Source organism: Vulpes lagopus, chromosome 9, assembly GCF_018345385.1.
Source record: "Vulpes lagopus strain Blue_001 chromosome 9, ASM1834538v1, whole genome shotgun sequence".
NCBI lineage: Eukaryota > Metazoa > Chordata > Mammalia > Carnivora > Canidae > Vulpes > Vulpes lagopus.
Window position 1 is genome coordinate 176932 of NC_054832.1, and position 12470 is coordinate 189401.

Consider the following 12470-nt stretch of genomic DNA (forward strand, 5'->3'; position numbering starts at 1 on the left):
GGTGCATGGAGCCTGCTTCTCCCTCTGCCAATGTCTCTGCCTCTCTCTCTCTCTCTCTCTCTCTCTCTGTATGACTACATAAATAATTTAAAAAAATGTTTAAAGTTCTTTATTTAAAGATTTTATTTATTTATTAATGAGAGACACAGAGGCAGAGACACAGGCAGAGGGAGAAGCAGGCTCCATGCAGGGAGCCCGATGTGGGACTCGATCCTGGGTCTCCAGGATCAGGCCCGGGGCTGCAGGCAGCACTAAACCACTGCACCACTGGGGCTGCCCTTTTTTTTTTTTTTTTTTAAAGAAAGAGTAGTACATGGGGCAGGGCAGTAAAAGAGAGAGTCTGAAGCCTACTGGGTGCTGAGGGGGCTTGAGTCCACAACCCTGGGCTCACCGCCTGAGCTGAAACCAAGAGTTGGATGCAGAGCTCGCTGTGCCTCCCAAGCTCCCCAATGGATCCCTTTTTGTTTTTGAGAGCCTTAAGCAGGCTCCATGCCCTGGATCTTGGGACCCTGAGATCACAACCTGAGTGGAAATCAAGTCAGCTGCTTACCTGACTGAGCCACCCAGGCGCCTCTCTTTTTTCTTATTATTTTATTTTCTAAAGATTTTATTTATTTATTCATGAGAGACCCAGAGAGAGAGGCAGAGACCCAGGCAGAGGGAGAAGCAGGCTCCCTATGGGGAGCCCCGGGGGGGGGGGGGGGGGGGGGGATGGACTTGATCGAGACCCGGGGTCACGCCCTGGGGCCAAGGCAGAGGTTTAGCCTCTGAGCCTCCGGAGTTAGGTGCCCCTTCAAACTTAACTTTTGTATGTGCCGGGCCACCTAAAAATTCACTTAATTTGTCTTATTGCCATATTGGCTTTATTGCAGTGGCGGTACCCCCAAGGTCCACCTGTACCTTTGTATTAACCTTGATCTCTCTGTATGTCAGTTTTCCTGTGAGTGTCCTACAGGGTCTTCATTCTCTCAATTGCACCTGTTACAGCACCTTTTATGATTCTTTCTCCCGTGAGCTACTCAGTAGGTTGCTATTTAGTTTCCAAGCATTGTTGCCTGTGTCTAAATGTGATGCCCAATTTTCAGACCACACGGTTCGGTTCATGCGAGACCTCTTCTGCTGCCTCATAGATTTCGGCTGTTGCGTTACCGTCCCCTCCCTCCGCTGCTTTTGCATTTTTCTTAAATGAGAAAACATTTTTTTTATTTTAAAGATTTTATTTATTCATTCATTCATAGAGACACAGAGAGAGAGAGGCAGAGACACAGGCAGAGGGAGAAGCAGGCTCCACACAAGGAGCCTGACATGGGACTCCATCCAGGGTCTCCAGGATCACGCCCTGGGCTGCAGGCGGCGCTAAACCGCTGCGCCACCGGGACTGCCCACGAGAAAACATTTAAAGAAAAACATTTGAGATTTCATTGGATATCATGAGTAAAACGTTTTGTCAAAATTTTTCAAAATTAAGACGTGTGAGCATTTCTGCATCAACAGATCTGCGCGAGAGATGGGTCACACCGTGAAGCCTTTTTTACTGGGAGTCTCAGAAGTTTGAAAGTCACGCTGGTGGAGGAGCTACTTCAAGTGTGGGTGAAGGGGGTGAAGGCTCCCCGGGGCGTCTCTCCGCGGCCGGCGCAACTGGCTGTGATTTCAGGGACTTAAATAAAAAGCTACAAGAGAGAGGGCGCTGCCTCGGAAGCGGGCCGCCGGCAGCGACGCCCCCTCTCTCCGGCCCCGCACGTGGCTCCGCCCGCGGCCCCGCCGGGCCCCGCCCCCGTGGCGGCCCCGACCTCCGACCTCCGACCTCCTGGCGCCCGCGGGCCGCGCGCGATCAGCCCCGGGAGCCGGCGGGCGCCCCCGAGGCGCGGTCCTCCGAGCTCCTAGAGCGGCCCGCTTCCGGGGCCGGGCCGGAAGCCCAGGGCGGGCGCCCCCGCGCCGCTGGCCGGGGCGGGGTGAGGAGGCGGCGGCCGCGGTGCTCGGCCCCCGCACGCTCGTCCTCCGGTTGCGTCGCCGGTGGCGCCCGGCCTGTCGTGTCCCGGGGCCCCGCTCGGCCGCTTCGCCGGGCAGAGGAGAGACGCGCGTGTGACGGCGGAACGGACGAGCGAGGCCACAGGCGGCGGCCACTGCGGGGCCTTGAAGAGAGCGAGCGAGAGGCTCGTGGGGGCGCGCGCCTGAGCCCCGGGCCCGGAGACCCCGCTCGCCGTGCGGGCGAAGGCAGGTGCGGAGGGGGCCGCGGCCGGCTTCGGGGGCCGCGGCCCTGCGCGTCGCGAGCGCGTTTGGGGCGACGGGCTGGGCGCTGGCCCCGCGGCCCTCAGGCGCCCGTTAGCGCCGACGCCGGCGCGACCCGGTCCGTTTTCTCAGCCGCGACCCCTCCTCCACTTGTTCCAACCCCGCGCTGGTTTTCTCTGGTTAGACTCACTCCCGGGGTCCAGCGGTGGGATCACGATCTTCCCCCTGTAGGCAGCGCCCGGGGCATAGCGGAGAGCGCCCTGAGGAGCCGAGGCCGGGCCTTGCCAGCTACGTCGGGCGGGTCCTGCCCACAGGCTGTCCGCCGTCCGCCCGCCCGCCGGGGGTCTGCTCTTTGCATTTGCACCCCCCCCCCGGGGGGCCTCTCAGATCGTCGGGTGCAGCCCGTTAGGCTCCCGCAGGTTCCAAGGCTCTCCTGCCGGCGGCGGCGCATCATAACTACAGGACTTCTGTCAGCTGATGCCTGAGACGACGTTGCTTTACAAAGTGGCAGCTGCTTCCGAGGCTCCATCCCCACAGGAGAGGATGCCCCAGAGACCCCCGCCGGACGACAAGAGTGCGGGTTTCCACTGAGGAAGAGACCTGGAGACCAGGGCCTACTCTGTGGACAGAATCGTGATTTTTGTTCTTTAAACAATCTTTCTCCAATTGCAACACACGTTTCTGAATAAGCAGTAAGCCTTGGAGAAATCAGAAAAACGGAAAGAAGGAAAAGAAGAGTCAGCCACAAGGAAACTAAGGCTGCGGTGCTGGGGTACGTGCGGCCAGACTTGTCTTTCTGTTTACAGGCTGCTTGTTTCACGAGGTGATGCAGCAAGAAGGCTCTCTGATGATCCACAGCACCGTCTTCCTGGTGGCACACTCACACGCCGTCATGGAACCGCTCCTGTGTTTGTTCCACAGACCCCTGCTGAGCACCTGCTGTGCGTTGGGCCCTCCCCCAGGCTCTGGGGGTACAGCCTGAGTGACCAGACTACAGGTCTTTCTTCATGGAGGAAGGCGGATAAGAAGCAAGTAAGTCGACTGTTATGTCAGCACAGGTGCCGTGGAGAGAAATACAACAGGGAACGAGGGTACGGAAGGAATTCTGGGGTAGGGGTGGCATTTTATATAGGATGGTCCAGGAAGACATCACTGGGAAAATTAGCAGTGAGGGGCGGAGGCGTGTGGGTGAGCAGGTCTCAGGGTGTGGCTTCCTGGCCCGTGAGGGGATCCTCTGGGCTGACGGGGTAGGCTTGCCCCATGTCTCACCTTTTCCTGTCTCTTCTGTATCTGGGTGGTCCTGGGGGACAGGGACAGGGGTGGATGGAACTTAGGTCTGGGCTCCTTCCACTCAATACTCACTGTCCCCAGCACCTGCTCTTCCCCTGACGGGGACCCTGGAATGGCGGTGCCACTTGCGACGCCCACACTCCAGGTGAGTGCCCCTGTTTGAGCCTCTTGGCTGCCTTCATCCCCAGCCCTCAGCTTTTCAGCCCTGAGCACTTTCCCAGCAGGCCCCAGGCCCACTCATGTAGCTCCCACTCCTGCAGGTGGGTCACAGGATGGAGTCTGTGAGCCAACGGGCCACCGCCTCCCTCTTTGAAACTTCACAGTGCTCTATGTGCTCCTTCCTGAGGCTTTGGGCAGAAGCGGGCTGCCCGGGATCTCCTGCAGCCCTAGAGCCTCCAGGGGCAGCCAGCGAGGCCAGGGTCCCTGTCCCTCCCCAGTATCTACTTCTGTTCTGGCGTGAATGACCAGCCCTTCTTCATCCACACAGCCTTTGGGTTCTCTCCTGAGATCAGAGAACCAAAGAACAGGAACGCTCCCTACCAGTGTAGATGTGACTCGACCGGCAGCATCTCAAGGGTGCCTCCTCCCTAGACCCCTGTAGGCTGTGGAGAGGTATGAGGCCACGGTTGAAACCCCTCCCTCTCCCACAGCTTTGTGGCAGTGGGACTGCCCAAGTTTCCTTGGGGAATGTCGAGGTGTTCCCTTTGTGCCAGGCCTTGGGGATGTAGCAGTGACCACACGGGCAGAGGCCTTGACCCCCAGAAGCGAACAGGTACCCTGAATATCCCTGACATCTCTGCATCTCCTGTCCAGACAGCCCCAGACAGCAGGGTTTGTGGTTGCAGGAGGCCGTGGTGTTTGAGGATGTGGCCGTGTACTTCACAAGGATAGAGTGGAGTTGCCTGGCCCCCGACCAGCGGGCACTGTACAGGGACGTGATGCTGGAGAACTACGGGCACGTGGCCTCGCTGGGTGAGGCTTCCCCAGCCGTCCCAGGGTTGAGCTCAGTGGCAAACCTGCCTCTTCCACTGGCCTCTTGGGGGAGTTGGTTCTTTTCCAAATTCAGAGTCCAGCATGTTTGTAAGGGAAGCTGGAGGGCCCCCATCTCTCCATGGCCACGCAGCTGCCCCGCTCCTAGGGAAGTAGGTGTTTCAGGCCCCACAGCCAGGCATCTTTCCTTCCTTCTGCTCCCTGACGCGCGCCGCTCTCCTCCTTGCACGTAGGCTTTCTTGTTGCCAAACCAGCACTGATCTCCCTCTTGGAGCAAGGGGAGGAGCCGGGGGCTTTAATTCTGCAGGTGACTGAGGAGCGAGGGTCCGCAGCCAGCCGCTGCCCAGGTAAGCGCAGGGCACAGAGAGGCCTGGCCTTTGTACAACTTCTCATGTGTCGTGTCCGTCTCTCCCCCCCCCCCGTGCTTGGGCACCAGGAGGGCTGTACTTTGAGCTCCTCACAGCAGGGCCAGATTTCCTGTGAAACACCTTGCTTGTGACCCAAGGCCAAACCAGGACTAACTTGTGCAAGAGACCCAAGTGCGTGAATGTCCTCCTGGTTCTCTGAGGTGTCGGGCCAGATCTGTGGGGGCTGTGGGTGGGTGTGGAGGACCCCGTAGGGAAGACCCCTGAGCTGCTGTGGTTCTCCCAGTTCCCCACGGCTCCCGCGCCAGGGCCTCAGCTTGGGACTGCGGAGGCGGTGTGCCGTCCACAGGGAATGCTTAGCATGTCCTCCGAGTGAGTGAACTATGGCCGAGCGCCCAGAGGGAGATGGGTGCGAGGGCTAGCAGCACCCCCAGGCCCCACTCTTCTGTCAAGCCTGCTCCCCACACAGTCCCGTGGGCCAGGCCCCGTGCCCTCCCTCTCTCCTGATGCCGCTCCCCTCTCACGAGCTCCCCTCCTCAACCCACTTCCCTCAGACCCTCCTCTGGGACCTCTTTCTTATGCGGACCTTGGTTTTACAGATTCTTGGGAGAAGTTCCCAAACTTCCCTACTTCTTTGATCTAAAGATTATGTTTTAAATTACGGAGTTTCTTTTATGAGTATAGAGGCTAGGTCATTTTTTTCATTCTTTGTTCGTTTTTCCAGATTCTAAGTTGGAGGCTGGGATCAAGGAATCTACTCTGAGGAGAGTGTCCTCTAAGCAGTTAGGACTATTGGGCACGATTTGGGGCCGCCTCCCTGTGGGGAGGCCCAAGTTAACTGAACTGAATGGCAGTCCTGAGGATGGGTTAGATAAAGTACTCCTCCCCCCCCAGGCAGGTGGCCCTGGTGGGGAACTCGGCACGTCCCCGGGGGCCCTGGAGGACAAACAGCGAGCCTCGGGTCATGCAGGCACTGTTGGGCAGAGAGTGTACAGGTGTGCTTGTGGCAAGGCGTTTAAGTACAACTCGCTGCTGCTCAGGCACCAGGTCATCCACACGGGCGCCAAGCCCTACCAGTGCACTGAGTGCGGCAAGGCCTTCAAGCAAAGCTCCATCCTCCTGAGACACCAGCTGATCCACACCGAGGAGAAGCCCTACCAGTGCAGCGAGTGTGGCAAGGCCTTCCGGCAGAGCACACAGTTGACCGCGCACCACCGAGTCCACACTCGGGAGAAGCCCTACGAGTGTGGGGAGTGCGGGAAGGCCTTCGGCCGCAGCTCCCGGCTCCGGCAGCACCAGAAGTTCCACACGGGGGAGAAGCCCTACGAGTGCGGGGAGTGTGGGAAGGCCTTCTGCCGCAGGTTCACGCTCAATGAGCACTGCCGCATCCACAGCGGGGAGAGGCCTTACACCTGCCTGCAGTGTGGGCAGCGCTTCATCCGTGGGTCCTCGCTCCTCAAACACCACAGGCTGCATGCCAGGGAGAGCCCCCGAGACGACAGCAGCTGTCCGAATGCCCTGCTCGGCGCAGCGCAGAAGTCTGCTGCAGGGGACAAGCTGTACCAGTGCTCCGTATGCCAGAGGCTCTTCAAGCACAACTCCTTGCTCCTCTTGCACCAGAGGCTGCATACAGGCGAGAAGCCCTTCGAGTGCAGGGAATGTGGCAAAGCCTTCAGCCGGAAGTCCAACCTCACTCTGCACCAGAAGACCCACACCAAGGAGAAGCCATTTGCCTGCACGGAGTGTGGCAAGGCTTTCCGCAGGAGCTACACGCTGAACGAGCACTACCGGCTGCACAGCGGTGAGAGGCCGTACAGGTGTCGAGCCTGTGGGAGGGCCTGCAGCCGGCTGTCTGCCCTCATCCAGCACCAGAAGGTGCACGGCCCAGAGTGCTCCTGGGAGGGTGGGGAACACAGACGAGTTGGTAAAAGTCAGAGACTTGGGTGTCTGACTCTTGATTTCGGCTCAGGTCATGATCTTGGGGTGTGAGATTGAGCCCCGATCTCACGTGGAGTCCGCTGGGCCTGGAGTCTGCTTGAGATTCTCTCCCCCACTTTCCCTCTGCCCCCCCCTTCCCCAAACAACAAAAAAGGCAGAGAACCCATGGGGAGAGGCCGCAAGGCAGAGGGCCCAGGGCCAGGGCTGTGGTCAGGCAGCACGCAGGGTGAGGACGGTGAGCCAGAGGGGTCCTACCACAGCTGGGGAGCCTGGATGCACACACATGCTCCAATGAGTCACGTGAGGATTGTGAGTGGGTTCTGTTTTCTTTTTCTACTCATCTGTTTTCCGAACACTGACTTGTGATCAGAACAAAACAAACAAAAAGGCTATGTTGGCTCTTTTTTGTTTACTTTTATTAGGACTGACCAAGATGAAGCCCAGCTTGCGGCGGGGGGGGGGGGGGGGGGGGGGGGGGGGGCAGCCCCTAGTTGGAGGGGAGGGCACAGGACTAGAATCCACAGGGTACCCGGCTTGGGGATGCTTGGGCTTCTCAGGTGGACCAAGGGTTTGTCAACCAGCCAGGCCGGAGGGGCAGTGGCGGGAGCCAGGACTTGAGGAGCAGGGTCTGCAGGCTCCCAGCAGTGCCTCAGGAACCCCAGCTGGTCTGTCAGCAGAAGGGGGCACTGGGGAGGAGCCTCCCAGGGGGCCTGCTGACAAGGGAAGGCATCTCTTAGTGACCCCTGGTTGGGAACGCTGAGAATGCTGACAGCTTCTGCGGCATCCTACAGAAGGTGTGCCAGAAAGGAGGCCTCCAGCCCCAAGCCAGCTGAAGAGCTGACCAGTGAATGTGTATTTTTAATCTACTTTTTTTCCCCTAAGTATAAATTTTTTGTAGGACATTTGGGAAATGCAAAAACTTACTAAAAAAAGAAATGTAGGGGGATCCCTGGGTGGCGCAGCGGTTTGGCGCCTGCCTTTGGCCCAGGGCGCGATCCTGGAGACCCGGGATCGAATCCCACATCAGGCTCCCGGTGCATGGAGCCTGCTTCTCCCTCCGCCTGTGTCTCTGCCTCTCTCTCTCTCTCTCTCTGTGACTATCATAAATAAATAAAAAATTAAAAAATAAATAAAAAAATAAAATACTCAGCTGTTTCTGTTAAAAAAAAAAAAAAAGAAATGTAGGGATGCTTGAGTGGCTCGGTTGGTTAAGTAACCAATTCTTGATTTCAGCTCATGTCCTATCTTGAGGTCATAGGGTCGAGCCCCGTGTCAGCCTCCCTGCTCAGCGTGGAATCTGCTTGTCCATCTCCCTCTGCTCCTCCCCCCATTTGTGCATGCTCCCTCGCTCTCTAAAACAAATCTTTAAAAAAAAAATGTTATTGGGGATCCTTGGGTGGCTCAGCAGTTTAGTGCCTGCCTTCGGCTCAGGGTGTGATCCTGGAGTCCCAGGATTGAATCTCACATTGGGCTCCTTGCAGGGAGCCTGCTTCTCCCTCTGCCTGTGTCTCTCATGAATAAATAAATCTTTTTTTTTTTTTTAATTTTTTTATTTATTTATGATAGTCACAGAGAGAGAGAGAGAGGCAGAGACACCGGCGGAGGGAGAAGCAGGCTCCATGTACCAGGAGCCCGATGTGGGATTCGATCCCGGGTCTCCAGGATCGCGCCCTGGGCCAAAGGCAGGCGCCAAACCACTGCGCCACCCAGGGATCCCGAATAAATAAATCTTTAAAATAAATCTTATTTCAGAGAGATCACAAGCAGGGAGAACAGGAAAGGAAGAAGCAGACTCCTCGTGAACCAGGTAGCCTGATGCAGGAATCGATCCAGGATCCTGGGATCACGACCTGAGCCCAAGGCAGACGCCTAACTGACTAAACCACCCAGGTGCCCTATAAATAAAATATTTTTAGAAATGTAAAATAGGGATCCCTGGATGGCTCAGCAGTTTAGCGCCATGCCTTGGGCCCAGGGCATGATCCTGGAGTCCTGGGATTGAGTCCCACGTTGGACTCCATGCATGGAGCCTGCTTCTCCCTCTCCCTCAGCCTGCATCTCTGCCTTTCTCTCTCTCTCTCTCTCTCTCTCTCTCTCTCTCTCTCCCTTTCTCTCTCTCATAAATAAATAAAAATCTTTAAAAAAAGAAATGTAAAATATTTTTAAAATGTAAAAAATTACCTTGTCACATTTCAGAGATTACTATGGTGATGTGTTTTTTTAGCCTCTTTTTTTTTTTTTTTTTTTAAGATCTTATTTTATTCATGAGAGACGGAGGCAGAGACACGGGCAGAGGGAGAAGCGGGCTCCCTGTGGGGAGCTCGACATGAGACTCAAACCTGGGACTCGGGGGTCATGCCCTGGGCTGCAGGTAGACGCTCAACCACTGAGCCAACCCAGGTGTCCCAGTTAAGAGATTTTTAATATGAAGGGCAGCCCAGGTGGCTCAGCAGTTTAGCGCCACCTCCAGCACAGGGCGTGATCCTGGGGTCCCGGGATCGAGTCCCACGTCGGGCTCCCTGCACGGAGCCTGCTTCTCCCTCTGCCTGTGTCTCTGCCTCTCTCTCTCTTTGTCTCTCTCTGTGTCTCTATGAATAAATGAGTAAAATCTTAAAAAAAAAAAAAATTACTTGTCCCCTATGACCTAAACTATCTGTCCTCAGAGGTGTTCTCCACCCCAATATTTTGTAAAACATTTTTTTAAAGGCACCTGAGTAGCTCGGTTGAACGTCCAGGTCTTGATTTCAGCTCTGGCCTGTGTGTGGAAAAGCATCAGCTGGTGATCTTGTCCTCCTGAGTGACTGCCCTGAGGACCTGGAGCTTGCTTAGCAGCCCCACAATTGCTGGCTACTTGCCTTCTACTGGTTCTGCTTCTCAGGTGGAGCCCGACTGGCGTTTGCACGAGTACACGAGGGCATCCTTCCTTCCGTGCAGGCATGAGCAGCGCTGCTTTGTTCCTGTGGCATGGAGCTACCACTGGTGATCAGTTGTCCTCCCGTGAGTAGGTGCTGCCCACTGGCTGCCCTCTCCACACACACTACTGGCATAAACCCTGGCTGGTGGCATTGCCCGTGAGCTTGGGCGCAGCATTGCCAAAGCTTGAGACACTGGTCCAAACGGGACTGGAAGTTGACATGGCTTATGTCCAAGTGATACCAGGTCCTGGCCTCACTCCCTTCCCACCCTCCAGTCTCTGGCAGAGGCTCCCACTGCAAAACCTACTGGAAGCCAGCAGTCATGAAAGCCCACCGACAGCCCACACAGGTGACCTGGGCAGAGATAGGGTGCCCAGGTTGGGGAGGAGTGAACACGGAGAGGCCAGGGCGAGCAGCAGGCCTTCCCCTGCCTACCCGGTGGGTTCCTCCTCACGCTGCTGGCTTCACGTGCATTAGCTTTGAAGCCGCCATGACCTACTCCCCGCAGAATGCTGCTCTCAGGCTACACATCTGGCAGTTCTTGGCCTGTCAGCTGTCCTCAGGCTAAGATACCAGATAAAAAAGTAAGAAAAGAGAAGTCTGAGGCTATGCGAGGTTCTCCCCATGTCCCCAAGTTCCTGGAGAACACGGGGAGCGTAAGTGGGACCCTCACCTGGGGCAGAGTCCTCCCCCTGGGGCTGGACCCCTCTGAGGCTGCCTGGTGCTGTTCGCAACACCAGATCCCTGCCCCGAGCACCCTACGCCCATGCCTAGAGGGTGGTGCCCGGGCCCAGCAGTGACAGCGGGCTGGTGGCGCACGTACAGCCCTGGGGCCTGCATTCCTGGCGCGTTGCAAGGCCCAAGGTAGAGGATGTGGGTGATTCTGGGTGAGAAGGGAGCGGAGAGGACTGCTCCTGGGCTTCCCGTGCTGCCGCTCGGTCCTGTGCTACTACCGCTCCAGACCGGGTGGAGGTCTCCCTTCCAACCCCGGCCCGCAGGCCAGCGCCCCGGACAGCCAGTGTCGCCTCCTGCCCCGACGCGGACCGCAAGCCCGGTCAGGCACAGCTACAACCAGTCCCGCCTCCACAGTCTCTCGGCCTTGGGGTTACAGCCGTGGATTTTGGGACCTGTTCCTCACAGAAACCATAAAATCGGAGACTCCGTGCGGTGGCCCTGCTGCAGACAGATGAGGTCTCGCGCTTCGCTCCGTCTGGCGACCCTGGAAGTCGCTGCTCCACCAACCGTATTCCTGGGCGTCTCCCCAAAGTGTGATTGAATGTGTGACAAAGAACTGTTCCCATCTCCACTGTCCCCAACTCCCAGGCTGCCCCTCCTGTCACTGCGTCTCTGCTTCGTCCTCTTCCTCCTTGGGACGGGTGCCAGCTTTGCCGCAGGAGGTTCCCCACCGGGGATCTGACATCGCATCCTGCTCCAACGTTGCTTCCCCCAGACCTTGTCCCCACGCAGCTGCACGGGCTCAGGGGCGTTGAGAGCGCTTTCTCCACATCAGTTCCCACTGCGGAAAACAAAACGGAACCAGGAAGGGCAGATTCCATTTTTTTTTTTCCTATTCTGAGTTAAAGGAAACACTAAGGGAGTATTCAGTTTTACATCAGTGTCTCTGGAAAATTCTCGAGTTGTCCTCAATTTGAGGAAAGGGATGGGGGGGTGCAGTGTGGAGCAAGAAGAGAAATTAGGGAACTCGCGGCAGGATACGGCGCGCGGGAAGGCAAGCTCTGTGGGCAGGGCGGTTAACCGGGGAGCAGCCCTGGCAAAAGGCGTGAGAATGCCCTGGAGATGGAGCGTGGCCTGGGGGACGGGTGAGGGCACAGGGATGCGAGGTCGGACACTGGAGCAATCGAGCACTGCCACTCTGCCAGCTGGGGGATGGGGACCCCCTCGCCGGGTTGTTGAGGACAGCATGCCACACCGCCAGCGCTGGGCCACTAGAGCTGCTCCTGCGCTACGGAGCTGATGGAGGCAGCGTCTGGGTCTGGGAAAGCTTGGAAGGAAGTAAACGGGCAGGTGGGAAGGATGAGGTGCAGCCACTGTTCTGAGCCAGGGGGACACCCCCAGAGGACCGGAGAGGATGCGATGCCAGCGCTCCTGCCCTGCAGCCATCAGGGGATGTCTGGGCCCCGGATGACTGTTCCCAAGGAGCACTCCTACAAGCCTGATCAATACTCAACACTCAGTTGTTGGGTGAAAGAATGACCGAAATCATAACCTTGGATGAAGGAAGTAGGAAGAAAGTCTAGATAGGGACTGAGTCTGTGGCCTATGAAGGTCAAAACTAAATCAAGTTGGGTAAAGCATGTCTCCTTCCTGCTTGTGTTTGAGAGGGGCGCCGTAGAAGATGGGGTGGCCTTTTGACTGAGCTTTCAGCATAACTGCTTGATAGCACATTTCTTTTTTTTTTTTTTAAGATTTTATATATTTATTCATGACAGACAGACAGAGAGACACAGGCAGAGGGAGAAGCAGGCTCCACACAGGGAGCCCGACGTGGACTCGATCCGGGCCCCCGGGATCATACCCTGGGCTGAAGGCAGCGCTAAACCGCTGAGCCACCTGGGCTGCCCTTAACCCCACATCTCTGAAATTCACTTTCAGATTTGTGCTTTATCTTTAATTCTTGACTTACAAACCGTCGTACGTGCACTGAGGGGATAACCCCGGCTCCTGAAGCTGCCCTCATCAGACCTCAGCAGTCTACAGTGACCGATTGGCCATCTGAAGGCCA

The 12470-nt window shown here is 57.0% G+C and overlaps 1 protein-coding gene across 5 annotated transcripts; it reads left to right on the top strand.

Moving 5' to 3' along the window:
• The first annotated feature begins 1933 nt into the window (after window positions 1–1933).
• Window positions 1934–7780, top strand: ZNF517 (zinc finger protein 517). 5 transcript variants are annotated; one of them, XM_041768805.1, is made up of 6 exons: window positions 1934–3001; window positions 3151–3261; window positions 3601–3664; window positions 4365–4491; window positions 4743–4856; window positions 5599–7780. In XM_041768805.1, the coding sequence occupies exons 3-6, from the start codon at window positions 3632–3634 to the stop codon at window positions 6861–6863; spliced, it is 1539 nt and encodes a 512-aa protein (XP_041624739.1). In that variant the 5' UTR covers window positions 1934–3001; window positions 3151–3261; window positions 3601–3631; the 3' UTR covers window positions 6864–7780. The 5 variants fall into 5 exon arrangements, with proteins under 5 accessions (XP_041624739.1, XP_041624741.1, XP_041624743.1 ...); XM_041768807.1 differs by adding an exon at window positions 4007–4131 and having other exon boundaries at window positions 1935–3261; window positions 4333–4491; XM_041768809.1 differs by adding an exon at window positions 4007–4131 and having other exon boundaries at window positions 1935–3261.
• Window positions 7781–12470: the final 4690 nt, after the last annotated feature.

Excerpts from the sequence above, each read along its gene's own strand:
- ZNF517 (XM_041768805.1), top strand. The coding sequence starts at position 3,632 with ATGGCGGTGCCACTTGCGACGCCCACACTCCAG. Across the intron at positions 3,665-4,364 it reads TTGCGACGCCCACACTCCAG|GAGGCCGTGGTGTTTGAGGA; the intron begins GTGAGTGCCCCT and ends TTGTGGTTGCAG. Across the intron at positions 4,492-4,742 it reads CGGGCACGTGGCCTCGCTGG|GCTTTCTTGTTGCCAAACCA; the intron begins GTGAGGCTTCCC and ends CCTTGCACGTAG.